This window comes from Pongo abelii, chromosome 6 (genome assembly GCF_028885655.2).
Source record: "Pongo abelii isolate AG06213 chromosome 6, NHGRI_mPonAbe1-v2.0_pri, whole genome shotgun sequence".
Lineage (NCBI taxonomy): Eukaryota > Metazoa > Chordata > Mammalia > Primates > Hominidae > Pongo > Pongo abelii.
The window spans coordinates 136,148,983-136,162,034 of record NC_071991.2 but is presented as its reverse complement, the minus strand read 5'-3'; the positions used below and the strand labels follow the sequence as shown (position 1 = coordinate 136,162,034).

Sequence of the window (13,052 nt, the reverse complement as noted above, 5' to 3'; positions counted from 1 at the left end):
TGCCTGTCTTGGCCTCCCAAAATGCTGGGATTATAAGCTCGAGCCATCGCGCCTGGCTCAATACCACAGTCTTGATTACTGGTGTTGTACAGTAAGTCTTGAAGTTGGGTAGAGCGTTTCTCCCACTTCATTCTTCTATTCACGAGCTCTCTGCTGCTACCACCGGGGCTGGAGGAGCAGAGATGCCTCATTACTGCTCTGCATGTGACCGGGGCTGGAGGAGCAGAGATGCCTCATTACTGCTCTGCATGTGACCGGGGCTGGAGGAGCAGAGGTGCCTCATTACTGCTCTGCATGTGATCTTCACCATCAGTGATGGGGGGAGGGGAGCTTATTACCAATGGATGGGGGTAAAAGTTCTGATTAGGTTTCTTCTGACACCCCCAACAGGGGCAAACAAGGGAGCCTTGTTACCACAGAGTAGGGCTGAAGTTCAGACTCCCCACTCAGCCTGGAAGTCTAGGCTCCCCCCTTGGGCTTTGCTGGCAATGGGGTTGGGGGCAGGGCCATAGTTTTTTCTGTGGCGTTTAACTGGATTCCAGTGATTATTGTCTGAAAGTTTTCTTTCTTGGCAGACTGCCCCTTTCCTGGTCCTTTTGCTAGAGCGAGCAGGCTTTCTTTGGAACTTTTCTGCTGCACATGTACTGGCTTCTGCCGCACTGAGTCCGGAATATACAGATTGATTATCTGTCCTTTATCTGAAATGCTCGGACCAGAAGTGTTTTAGATTTCAGATTTTTTCAGATTTTGGAATATTTGCATATATATATATATATAAAATGAGATGTCTTGGAGATGGGACCCAAGTCTAAACACAAAAGTCATGTATGATGTTTTTTTTGCTTTTGAGACAGAGTCTCACTCTGTTGCTCAGGCTGGAGTGCAGTGGCGCCATCTCGGCTCACTGCAACCTTTGTCTCCTGGGTTCAAGCGATTCTCCTGCCTCAGCCTCCTGTGTAGCTGGGACTACAGGCACCCACCACCACGCCCCGCTAATTTTTTGGTATTTTTAGTAAAGACGGTGTTACACCGTGTTGTCCAGGCTTGTCTCAAATTCCTGACCTCAAGTAATCTGCCCGCCTTGGCTTCCCAAAGTGCTGGGATTATAGGCATGACCCACCGTGCCCAGCCTCATGTATGTTCATATATACCTTACACACATAGCATGAAGGTAATTTTATTTTTCCCTTGAGGACTCTGAATGAAATATGTGTTGTATGCCTGAGTTTTGATTGCGACCTGTCACATGAAGTCAGTGAAATTTTCCACTTCTGGTGTCATGTTGGTGCTCAGAGTTTGGGATTTTGGAGCATTTCTGATTTTGAGTTTTCAGATTAGGGATGCTCAACCTGTAGGAAGTAACAAGAAAACCCACAGAACTCACCTCTGTGTTGTTTCTTGCATCTTGTGATTCCTAGAGGGTCTATCTTCTGTCCAGCTTTCACAGTCGGCTTATGTTTGCTGTATATGTACTGTACAGGGTTTTTATTTTTACTGGTTGGGAAGAAAAAGTATTTCTACTCCCTTTTTCCAGATGCAGAAGCCAAAGTAATATATATATTGTGTGTGTGTGTGTGTGTGTGTGTGTGTGTATTTTTTTTTTCTTTTTTTTGAGACGGAGTTTCCCTCTCTTTGCCCAGGCTGGGGTGCAATGGAACGATCTCAGCTCCCCACAACCTCCTCCTTTCGGGTTCAGCTATTCTCCTGCCTCAGCCTCTTTAGTAGCTGGTATTACAGGCATGCACCACCAAGCCCAGCTAATTTTTTGTATTTTTAGTAGAGACGGGGTTTCACCATGTTGGCCAGGCTGGTCTTGAACTCCCGACCTCAGGTGATCCGCCCACCTCAGCCTCCCAAAGTGCTGGGATGACAGGCGTGAGCCACCGTGCCCAGCCGTAATATTTTTAAAAACGTGAACCAGGTCATGCCATTTCCCTGCTTAAAATTTCCCAAGAGCTTCCCAATGTTATTAGAATAAAATTCAAATTCCTTATTGGCCCAGCAGACTTGGGGCATGGCTTGGCCCCTGCCTCCTACTCTGACATACCGTACACATACTTTTTTTGTTGTTTTTTTTTTGAGACGGAGTCTCATTGTGTCTTTTAGGCTGAAGTGCTGTGGTGCAATCTTGGCTCACTGCAACCTCCACTTCCCGGGTTCAAGCGATTCTCGTGCCTCAGCCTCCCAAGTAGCTGGGATTATAGGCACACGCCACCACACCTGGCTAAATTTGTATTATTAGTAGAGAGGGGAGTTTTCACCATGTTGGCCAGGCTGGTCTCGAACTCCTGGCCTCAAAGTGATCCTCCTGCCTCAGGCTCCCAAACTGCCGGAATTACAGGCATGAGCCACCGCGTCCAGCCTATACTTCCACTTTCTAAGTAAGCCTCTTCTATTTTTCAGATAAGGTCACTGAGGCCCTGAGGTTAAATAGCTTTCCCAAGGTCACGCATGGTAAATGGCAGAGCTGAGATCCTGACTCCAGTAGTTGGGCTGGAGCCTCTGCTCTTAACCATTAGGATGTACTCTTTTCTCCACATGTTCCTGAGTGGTTTCTGAGCACCCAGACGTTTGAAAACTACTGCCCCACCCACTGACTGGGAGACAAAGCAAACACCTGCCTTGGGGAAGAGCAGGAGGAGAGGTAAGAGGGCGAAGTGGAGAGTGGAGGGAGGCACGAATTGAGGCCAGGGCTCCTAGTGCCTCTGGAGCTCATATGGAGGGAGAGGTAGAATCAACACAGTTCTTATCTTCCTGCTCTTCTTTGCAAATCTTGAGTTCAGCCTTTGGAACTTCATCCAGGTGTCTGGATTCTTGGACAGATCTGCCCTGGCGGGATGGGTGGGTGCAGCTGAGCTCCACCTCTCAAGAAACCCAAGCAGCTCCTTTCCTCCAGGGTACAGAGCAGGTGCTCCCTCAGAGGGCTGGGCCTCCACTGCCCCAGGTTCACAATCGCTGCATCAGCTTAGCTGATTTTCCCAAACCGCCTACAGCTTCTCCCTGCTGCTTCCCAGGCTAAAGTTTGATTTCTCACCCTGTGTCCTCTAAACAATGGTTCTAATTTGATCATGCACAAGTATCACCTGAGGAGCTTATTAAAAATGCAAGTCTTGGCCAGGCATGGTGGTTCATACCTGTAATCCCAGCACTTTGGGAAGCGGAGGTGGGAGGATTACTTGTAGGCCAGGAGTTGGAGGCCAGCCTGGGCAACATAGTGATACCCTGTCTTTATGTTGTTGTATTTTATAAAAATTAAAATAAAAAAATCAGCCAATTGCTGAGCACAGTGGCTCACGCCTGTAATCCCAGCACTTTGGGAGGCTGAGGCGGGTGGATCACGAGGTCAGGAGATCGAGACCATCCTGGCTAACACGGTGAAACCCTATCTCTACTAAAAATACAAAAAATTAGCCGGGCGTGGTGGCAGGCGCCTGTAGTCCCAGCTACTCCGGAGGCTGAGGCAGGAGAATGGCGTGAACCCGGGAGGCGGAACTTGCAGTGAGCCAAGATCGCGCCACTGCACTCCAGCCTGGGCGACAGAGCGAGAGACTCTGTCTCAAAAAATAAATAAATAAATAATCAGCCCAATCATAGTGATGCACAGCTGTAGTTAGTCCTAGCTACTCAGGAGGCTGAGGTGGGAGGATCACTTGAGCCCAGGAGGTTGAGGCTGCAGTGAGCTGTGTTTGTGCCACCACACCCTGGCCTGGACAACAGAGCAAGATCCTGTCTCTTTAAAAAAATGCAAATCTCGGGCAATCTAGGAAACTTGAATCCTGATGGGATATTTGATATTAAGGCAAATTTAAGAATTATTGAATTTTAGGAGTGACTGGTATTTTATGTGTGTTTGTGTGTGTATATGTGTGTATAAAAGAATCCTTATCTTTTAGAGATACATGCTGAAATATTTTGAAAGAAATAACATGATGTATGGGATTTGCTTCCAAATAATCAGAGGTGGGGAGGGGAAGTGGGTGGGGTGTAGATGATAGAACATTCATGAACTGGTGTGGCCAAGTGATGTGTACATAGGGGTTCCCTGTACTATTTTCTGTACTTTTGCAGGTGTTTCAGTTTTTCCATACTAAAAAGTTAAAAAAAAAAGCACCCCCCTCACTCATTCTGGGGTACCTTCTAAGGCTCACTGGCGGGGAGAGTCCCTGTGGGGGATCTGTGCACCACCCTGGAGAAGCAAAGCTCATTCAAACAAACGCAGGTAGTTGTTGCAGCCGCCCTACCCCTGGGCAAGAGAAACGCACCTAATTGGCTTGTTCTGCCCTTCGCACCCTCTGTCAAATAAATAGGAGAAGACAAGACCCCTCCAAAGGAAAAGGGCACATATCACATTTGCTTCTGTCTCTTTTTACCTGGGCCACAGCGGTAGCTGAATTTTAGCCATTGGGCGTTTCATAAGGAGTCTTCTATTTTCCTTTGAAAGTAGAGTGTTTTGGTTAATAGTTGATAGGATGGTGAGTGTGATATTTTTTATTTTCCAAAACTATTTTAATCTTTTCATTTATATATATATATATATATATATTTATTTATTTATTTTTGAGACGGAGTCTGGCTCTGTCGCCCAGGCTGGAGTGCAGCGGCGTGATCTTGGCTCACTGCAACCTCTGCCTCCTGGGTTCAAGCGATTCTCCTGCCTCAGCCTCCTGAGTAGCTGGGATTACAGGCACCCGCCACCACACTCTGCTCATTTTTTTGTATTTTTAGTAGAGACAGACTTTCACCATATTGGCCAGGCTAATTTGAGGCTCCTGACCTCAAATGATCCACCCACTTCAGCCTCCCAAAGTGCGGGAATTACCGGCGTGAGCCACTGCGCCCGGCCCCCAAAATTATTTTTAAAAGTTATTTCATTTTTACAAGTTCAAGGGATGTTTTGGTTTACTGGGGTCCTTCTAAGGTCTCCAGGAATCTTGTCCTCAACCTTTAGCTCCCTGAGGGGCAAGTTACTTTCATTAGAAAATAAATGAATGCTTCCTGCTGGGAACTTAAGGTCATGGCAGAGGGCACAGGTGGGGCGGGGGCTGAGCAGGCTGGCCGGTGGGGCAGGTTTGTCCTCACCCACAACAGGCCAGTGTTGATACAACAGAGCTGCCTCCTGGCTCTTTGGGAGCCTGGGAGGAGAAGGAGCCGGGAGGGGCGCTGCGGGGAAGCCACCTGCGGATTCACCGGCTGCTGCTCCGCCCAGGACTGCTGGCAAGCACGGAGGGCTGCCAGACCTGGGGCTCCCTGCTCCGTGCATCAGGTTGGGGAAACCACTGTCTGCCCCAGACCCTGACCCAGGACCCGCCTGGAGGAAGCTGGGGTAAGAAGGGTGTTGATGCTGTGCTTTTGATCTGCATAAAGTGAATGCCTTGGGTCTCTGGTCTATGTTCACTTGGCTGTAGTTACTAGACAGGGCAGTAGGAAAGCTTTGAATTCATCTTGGTGTCAAAAGGCACAAATGTGGGCCCAGACCATGTGCACTTCCTGAGGGATGATGTTTATCCTCTGGTCCATACATGGGATATTGCTTCTGGAGTACCCACTTTGTGGTGCTATTGACGTAGACCGGTGTGGGAGTGGAAACAGGGAATGGTTCTAGCCTGGTGGACTTCACTGGTTTGTGTGTGGGGAATCCAGGCAGTTAAACAAGCAATTGCAAATGATTGCTCTTCTGGGGGCATGTAGGAGGGGGCTTAGCTCTTTGCGGGAGCTGGGGGTGTCAGGGAAGGCTTGTGGAGGAAGAAGATCCTTACATGGAGACTGGAGGAGTGACAGGGTCATGCGGGGCGTGGGATGGATGGTGGCGAGGAGGAGATTGAGGTTCCAAACCCAGGGGAAAACCTGGGTGAAGGGCCTGAAGGGGGTGGGAGCTGGGGAGAAATGCAGGGTCCCTGGAGAGGCCAAAGCTGGAGGAAGACACAGAGGAGGCCAGCTCATGCAGCCTTTGGCTGGCCAGCTCGAGGACTTTAGAGTTGGTCCTGTGTGAAACTGGGACAATGGATAGGCCCAGTATTGAGCACACAGTAGATACTCTGTACGTGATAAAATTAAATCTACTCTGGAGGTGTGGAAATTCTTCCGGAAGGTTGACCTGGGGGAAAACAGTGTGATTTGGCAGCAGTAGGGCCATCGGGAGGATCTTTGGGAATAGCTTCTGTACCCTCCTCCTCCCCTTGGCTCTCATGTGGGCCTTCAATTTCACCATTGGAAAGAGCTTCATTTTCTTCCAACCCCCCGGAGGTGTCCTTCCCTGTCACCTGTTCTAAGTGACACTAAAGGCAGTCCAATGGGCAGCTGACTTGGATGGTCTATTAAGGAATGGAGAAATGTTCAGGAGTGACAAACTGCCCCACCCCAGAGTTTGGAATGCATTGATCGCTGCTGGGAGGCCTCTGATGACCAGGGCTCTGTTCCCTGGCTACGTATGCTGTGTGCGGGCTGGTGGCAATGGCTTCAAGATCATCTCCCAGTTTCACAGTTAAACTTTGGACATGCATCTGTTAGAGTATGGTGGATGTTTTAATCTATTTCAGTCTAGATGTTTGAGATTCCCCTTTCAGGAGTGTGAGTCTTAGTCTTTTTTTTTAATCAGCCGTGTCAATACACACTTATGACTGTATGGTGGAACTGTGTCTTGCAGGTCAGTTTTGGCTGACCTAACTCGCACCATTCCCCTGCCCCACTCACCTGTGGGCATCCTTCTTCCATATACAGGACATACAGATTTATTTTATTCCTGCTGACTGCACAGGGCTCTGTTATATCACAGTTTATTTAATCATTCCCCTATTGATGGATAGCTAGGTTACAGCCATTTACTATAATTATTACATACAATGTTATAAGAAACATTCTTGTTCATCTGTTTCTCCATACATATCCAGGTCTATCTGGGTAGATAGCAGTGGACATCTTGATTTGTGGGTATGAGGGATATAAGATTTGATAGACATTGATAAATTGCTCTCTGAAAAAGCTACAAAGAATTTACACGTTAACATTGGATATACCCAATGGGCATATGGATTACCAAATCTCATTCTGATGACAAAAACTATTTTTCTTGACTAGGGAGATTGAAGACAAAGTATTCTGGAATCCAGAGTTGGTTGTGATACCCACGACTGAGTTCTGGAGTGACATTCTAGTGCATGAAAGGGTCTGTTTTCTCATACCCTCTACAACTCGAGTCTTTAGTCATATTTTAAAATATTTTGCCAGCTGAGAGCAGTGGCTCATGCCTGTAATCCCAGCACTTTGGGAGACCAGAGTGGGAGGATCACTTCAGTCCAGGAGTTCAATACCAGCCTGGGCAACACAGCAAGACTCTGTCTCAACAAAAAAATAAAAAAACTAGCCGGGTGTGGTGGTGCACACCTGTAGTCCCAGCTACACAGGAGGCTGAGGCAGGATGATCTCTTGAGCCCAGGAGGTTGAGGCTGCAGTGAGTCGTGTTTGTGCCACTGCACTCCAGCCTGGGTGACAGAGCAAGACTCTGTCTCAAAAATAAAGTATAATATTTTGCCCATCTGATGGAGGGCATAAAGTGCTATCTTGTTTTTGTTTATATTTTTAGAATCAGGATAGCTGGGCATCCTGGTACACACCTGTAGTCCCCGCTATTCAGGAGGCTGAGATGAGTGGATTACTTGAGCCTGGGAGGTTGAGGCTGCAGTGAGCCAGAATTGCACCACTGCATTCCAGGCCGGGGCAACAGAGTGAGACCCTGTCTCAGAAAAAAAAAAAAAAAAAAAAAAGTCTCCTAAAATCAGGAGTGATTCCTAATGGATTTTTTTCCCTGTTAGATTTTAACTTAAAAATTTCATCCTAAGGTTTTCACACATTTATTACCTTAAGTATTAATATATTTTTCTTTTCCTCCTGTAGACCGAGGCTGGGCCAAGATGGCGTCTGTGTTTCGAAGCGAGGAGATGTGTTTGTCACAACTGTTTCTCCAGGTGGAAGCTGCATATTGCTGTGTGGCTGAGCTCGGAGAGCTTGGATTGGTTCAGTTCAAAGATGTAGGTACTGAGTTCTTTGGAGATAAGAGGAAGGGAGGGATGGGAGTAGATAACTCTTGCACAACACTTCTTTATGGTGAACAATAACCATTTTGTAGGGAGAGGAGCCGTGAGCTGGAATCCACAAAATTCTGTAGTTTTAGTGCTTCTGGCTAGGATTTGTCATGACCAGGCAGGTCATTCAAGAGCGTGTTCTCCTTCCCTCCATGCCTGTCTCCTCTATAGGAATGTCTTGAAGCTCTAATGCAATCACTACCCATTAGATGTCATTGAATTTTTTTTCTCTTGTGTAGCATCTTCAAACATTGTATATAGCCAATGGGCATGTAGATTACCAAACCTTGTTCTGACCATAAAAACTATTTTTCCTGACTAGACAGGTTGAGGACAAAGTATTCTGGAGTCCAGAGTTGGTTGTAATACCCGGGATTGAGTTCCAGAGTGATAGTCTAGAGTTAGACTGTCTTGAGTATGACATTGGGGTATCATTTCCCAGGGGCAAGTTTAGACCCTCACCAAGCTCTTAGTCTAATTTAGAAAACCAGTGCTTCTTTACTTCTTCACTAAGGTCAAGGTCAGAGCTAAGCTTCTGCAGGGAAGAATCACATCTTGTTGTTTGCATCCCTAGTTCTTCACACAGGACCTCATATGAGGCAGGTCCTCAATAACGTTTATTGAGCTGAGCTGAGAGTTGAGGTTTTGTTGATGACTGTGATACGTTACATGGAGCCGTGCAATCTTCAAGGTCTGGTCATTTTTATGACCCCATTGAGGATTTTGAGGCTCATTTGGATAGCCAAGGCAGAGAAATAAGGTAAACTTAGATGAAGGCAGACTTCCTTCCTTCCTACCTTCCTTCTTTCCTTCCTTCCTTCCTACCTTCCTTCTTTCCTTCCTTCCTTCCTTCCTTCCTTCCTTCCTTCCTTCCTTCCTATCTTTGCTTTTCTTTTCCTCTCTTTTTTCTTTTTTCAGGCAGATATATGATTTTCTCCCATGCTGTGGGTTTTTTTTACTTCCTATTAAGAAAGTGAAAGGACACTGTTAAGTGTCCTTTGATGCACAAAAGTTTCAAATTTTGATTAAGTCCATTTTTTTTTTTTTGAGACAGGGTCTCGCTCTGTAGCCCAGGCTGGAGGGCAGTGGCACAATCACAGCTCATTGTAGCCTTGACCTCCCAGGCTCAAGCCATCCTCCTACCTCAGCACACCACCACGCTCGGTTAATTTTGTAATTTTTTGTAGAGATGAGGTCTCATTATGTTGCCCAGGTTGGTCTCAAACTCCTGGGCTCAAGTGATCCACCAGCCTCGACCTCCCAAATGTTGGGATTACAGGCGTGAGCAACTGTACCTGGCCAGGACTTTGTTTCTTTTAGAAACGAGAGGGTGAATGTTGAAGCATTTGGGGGATTGAATATAAGAACACTAAGGTGTGTTTTGCCTGTAACTCACCTGTCTTGTGCATGGAAGTATCTATTCCTAAGATAATTCCAGCAACATTCGCTAGTATTAAAAAGATAATAAAATGACCAAAAGGGGGCTTAGCACAGTGCCTCACACCTGTAATCCCAGCACTTTGAGAGGCTGAGGTGGCCGGATCACCTGAGGTCAGGAGCTTGAGGCCAGCCTGGCCAACATGGTGAAACCCCATCTCTACTACAAATACAAAAATTAGCCAGGCGTGGTGGTGGGTGCCTGTAATCCCAGTTACTTGGGAGGCTGAGGCAGAAGAATCACTAGAACCCAGGAGGTGGAGCTTACAGTGAGCTGAGATCGCGCCATTGCCCTCCAGCCTGGGTGACAAGATTAAAACTCCGTCTCGGAAAAAAAAAAAAAAAGAAATCTATTGGCAGCTGTTGCTACTAATGTGTATCTTGTGATTCCCCCCCCCCCCCCCCAGTTAAATATGAATGTGAACAGCTTTCAAAGGAAATTTGTGAATGAAGTCAGAAGGTGTGAATCACTGGAGAGAATCCTCCGTAAGCCAATTTTTTTTTTTGCTTACTGTTCAAATGTGAACTGGCAAGGGGGTCAATAGTTTGCAGGACTTAATGAACAAATGTGTCCCTATTTGCAATACTTTCTGAGGTGGTCCCAGAGGCCCACCTGGAGGGAATGGGGGAGGTTGGGGGTGGGATCCAGGTGCTGTGGCAGCTCCTAGGACAATTCAGGTAGCTGAGCTGAGTGAAAGGCACATGTCTTGCTTGACCTCATTTCTTAGTTATGAGAAAACACAATCACCTTGGGGTTTCTGGTGGGTTTTCATTCTTCAGGTTTTCTGGAAGACGAGATGCAAAATGAGATTGCAGTTCAGTTGCTTGAGAAAAGCCCACTGACCCCACTCCCACGGGAAATGATTACCCTGGAGGTAAGTTCTCCACTTTGCTGGCCTCCCCAGGTAAGGACAGTCATGAAGCCTGTCTCCTTGAAGGCCCTGAGAGCCGCTTGCAGGTTCTCTACCTGGTTGCTGAAGGCAGGGAGGCAGGCTTGCTTGGTCGTCTCCTTCTCAGGGTTACAGCCCCAGGAAAATCCCAGTGTGCGGTTTTTAGAGCCACACCTGCTGATCTGGAGACAGCTGTTTTCCTTTCTCAGCATAGCCCTAGGGAAGCTTAGCCCACTTTGAGGAGTTGATTGCTTTTGTGGGCGTTTGATTCTTACAGGCAGTGGAGTCTTGTCTGCCGGGTGCCACTGAATGGGCTGAGTGTGGGCATAATGGGATGTTTTCTAATTCTCTATCTGGTGGGAAGCAGCTGATGAGTTGGACCCACTCCAGATGGAAGCTGCTTCTCTGACTGGCTTCTGTAGGTCAACTGGGAGAAGACTGCAGTTTTCAAGGTCATTTCAGCTGGTGGGGCTCTCCCTCTTTCCTTTCCTTCTCTATTTCCTTCCCCTTCTGTCTTTTATAAAACACTGAAAACCGGCTGGGCACAGTGGCTCACCCCTGTAATCCCACCACTTTGGGAGGCTGAGGCAGGTGGATCACGAGGTCAGGAGTTCGAGACCAGCCTGGCCAACATGGTGAAACCCTGTCTTTACTAAATATACAAAAATTAGCCAGGGGTGGTGGTAGATGCCTGTAATCCCAGCTACTTGGGAGGCTGAGGCACAAGAATCGCTTGAATCCGGAGATGCAGAGGTTGCAGTGAGCTGAGATTGTGCCACTGCACTCCAGCCTGGGCGACAGAGCGAGACTCCGTCTCAAAAACAAACAAACAAACAAAAAATAAACCACTGAATACCTGCCATGTGCAAGGTACCTTAGAGAGAAATAAACATGACTGTGCCCTCCAAGGGCTTATAGAGCAGATGGTGGGGACAGGGATGGGGGCAGGGCTGGGAGAGGAAGTGAAGAGGTAGGCAGAGCCAGACCATGGAGGACCCTGGGGGACTTAATTGAAAAAGCAGGTATTTTATCCTCGGCAGTGGAACAGCTCATTCAGGGCGTGGGCAGGTAGGCAAGGCTTCACCTAGCTGAGCCTTTTCTCTGGCTGGGTTTTTTTTTTTTTGAAGATAACTTCAAATTCTTGAAATTTTCAAAGCCATGAGTAGTATAAATCTTGATACTCACATAGAAATATTAGATTGTCAGATCTTCTAGAAAATATTTTGGACCTTATCATATTTTTTTGAGATGGAGTCTTGCTCTGTTGCCCAGGCTGGAGTGCAGTGGTGTGATCTCGGCTCACTGCATCTCTGCCTCCCAGGCTCAAGCGATTCTCCTGCCTTAGCTTCCCAAGTAGCTGGGATTACAGGCATGCGCCACCACACCCAGCTAATTTTTGTATTTTTAGTAGAGACGGGGTTTCACCATGTTGTCCAGGCTGGTCTTGAACTCCTGACCTCAGGTGATCCGCCCACCTCAGCCTCCCAAAGTGCTGGGATTACAGGCGTGAGCCACCTCGCCTGGCCTGTTTATTGATTTTTTACTGTATTACAAATTAAAATGGAAAAGTATGTAAAATATTTATGTATTAATTCACTTGAAAATAACAATAATGTCTCATTACATGGTAAGATTTTTTAAGTGAAAAATGACTGTCTTTTCCAAGACAAAAACACTTTCATGAGAAGGATGGCATTGTTTGTGAATTTTTAAAGTGCTTGGCTAATAGAAGACAGCTGGTTTCTCACACCTGCTTCTACTTTAAATCTGTTGGTGATGTGCTGTTTTTATTGAAGTAGAGGAAGATAATCCAGCCTTACACAGATAAGCAGTGGGAAAAGGGAGGAATATTTTAATAGCCTTTTCAAATAATTATGGATATTCTTCTTTGATATTACGATGAAACTTGACAAGCATAGAGCCTGTCTTGATTTTGTTAAACAGGTAACATGTGCGGCTTTTGTTTTCAAACTGAGTTGGCTGTAGTACCTTAAAAAGGGAATTCATCCAACTGGATTTAGTTTTGGCTGACTTCAACCATGCCAAGGCACACACATTTTCAAGTTTCACCATTTTAAGTTTAAAAGATTCAATCTTGACTGATAATAATAAGTTTTTCTGGGTGGTGGGAGCTAAAATTTGAGTGGATAGCCCTTTTTATTTTTATTTTAGTGAAATTTATTGTTTTGGGCTATATTGTTTATCTTTTATCTCTTTGGTAAGGGTGTCTCTTAGATGGATTAAAAAAAATATATATATATATCTCTAGCATGATAGGCTGGGCACAGTGGCTCACGCCTGTAATCCCAGCACTTTGGGAAGCCAAGGTGGGTGTATTGCTTGAGGTCAGGAGTTCGAGACCAGCCTGACTAACATGGTGAAACCCCATCTCTATTGAAAATACAAAAATATTAGCCAGGTGTGGTGGCGCATGCCTGTAATCCCAGCTACTCTAATGGCTGAGGCAGGAGAATTGTTTGAATACAGGAAGGGGAGGTTTCAGGGAACCGAGATAGCACTACTGTACTCCAGCCTGGGCGACAGAGGGAGACTGTGTCTCAAAAAAAAAAAAAAAAAAAAAAAAAAAATCTAGCATGATATTTTAAGGTGTTAAAGCTCTACATTCATAAATTTGTAGGAATAGATA

The 13,052-nt window shown here is 46.3% G+C and overlaps 1 protein-coding gene across 2 annotated transcripts in view; it reads left to right on the top strand.

Annotated features, from left to right (window-relative positions):
- KIAA1549 (KIAA1549 ortholog) overlaps window positions 1–13,052 on the top strand; it is a 282,292-nt gene that overhangs the window by 207,768 nt on the left and 61,472 nt on the right. For both annotated transcript variants that reach the window (XM_054560668.2, XM_054560669.2), the window contains 3 exons: window positions 7,891–8,024; window positions 9,923–10,001; window positions 10,296–10,390. In XM_054560668.2, the coding sequence (XP_054416643.1) occupies window positions 7,891–8,024; window positions 9,923–10,001; window positions 10,296–10,390 (308 nt within the window). The remainder of the gene's footprint in view (window positions 1–7,890; window positions 8,025–9,922; window positions 10,002–10,295; window positions 10,391–13,052) is intronic.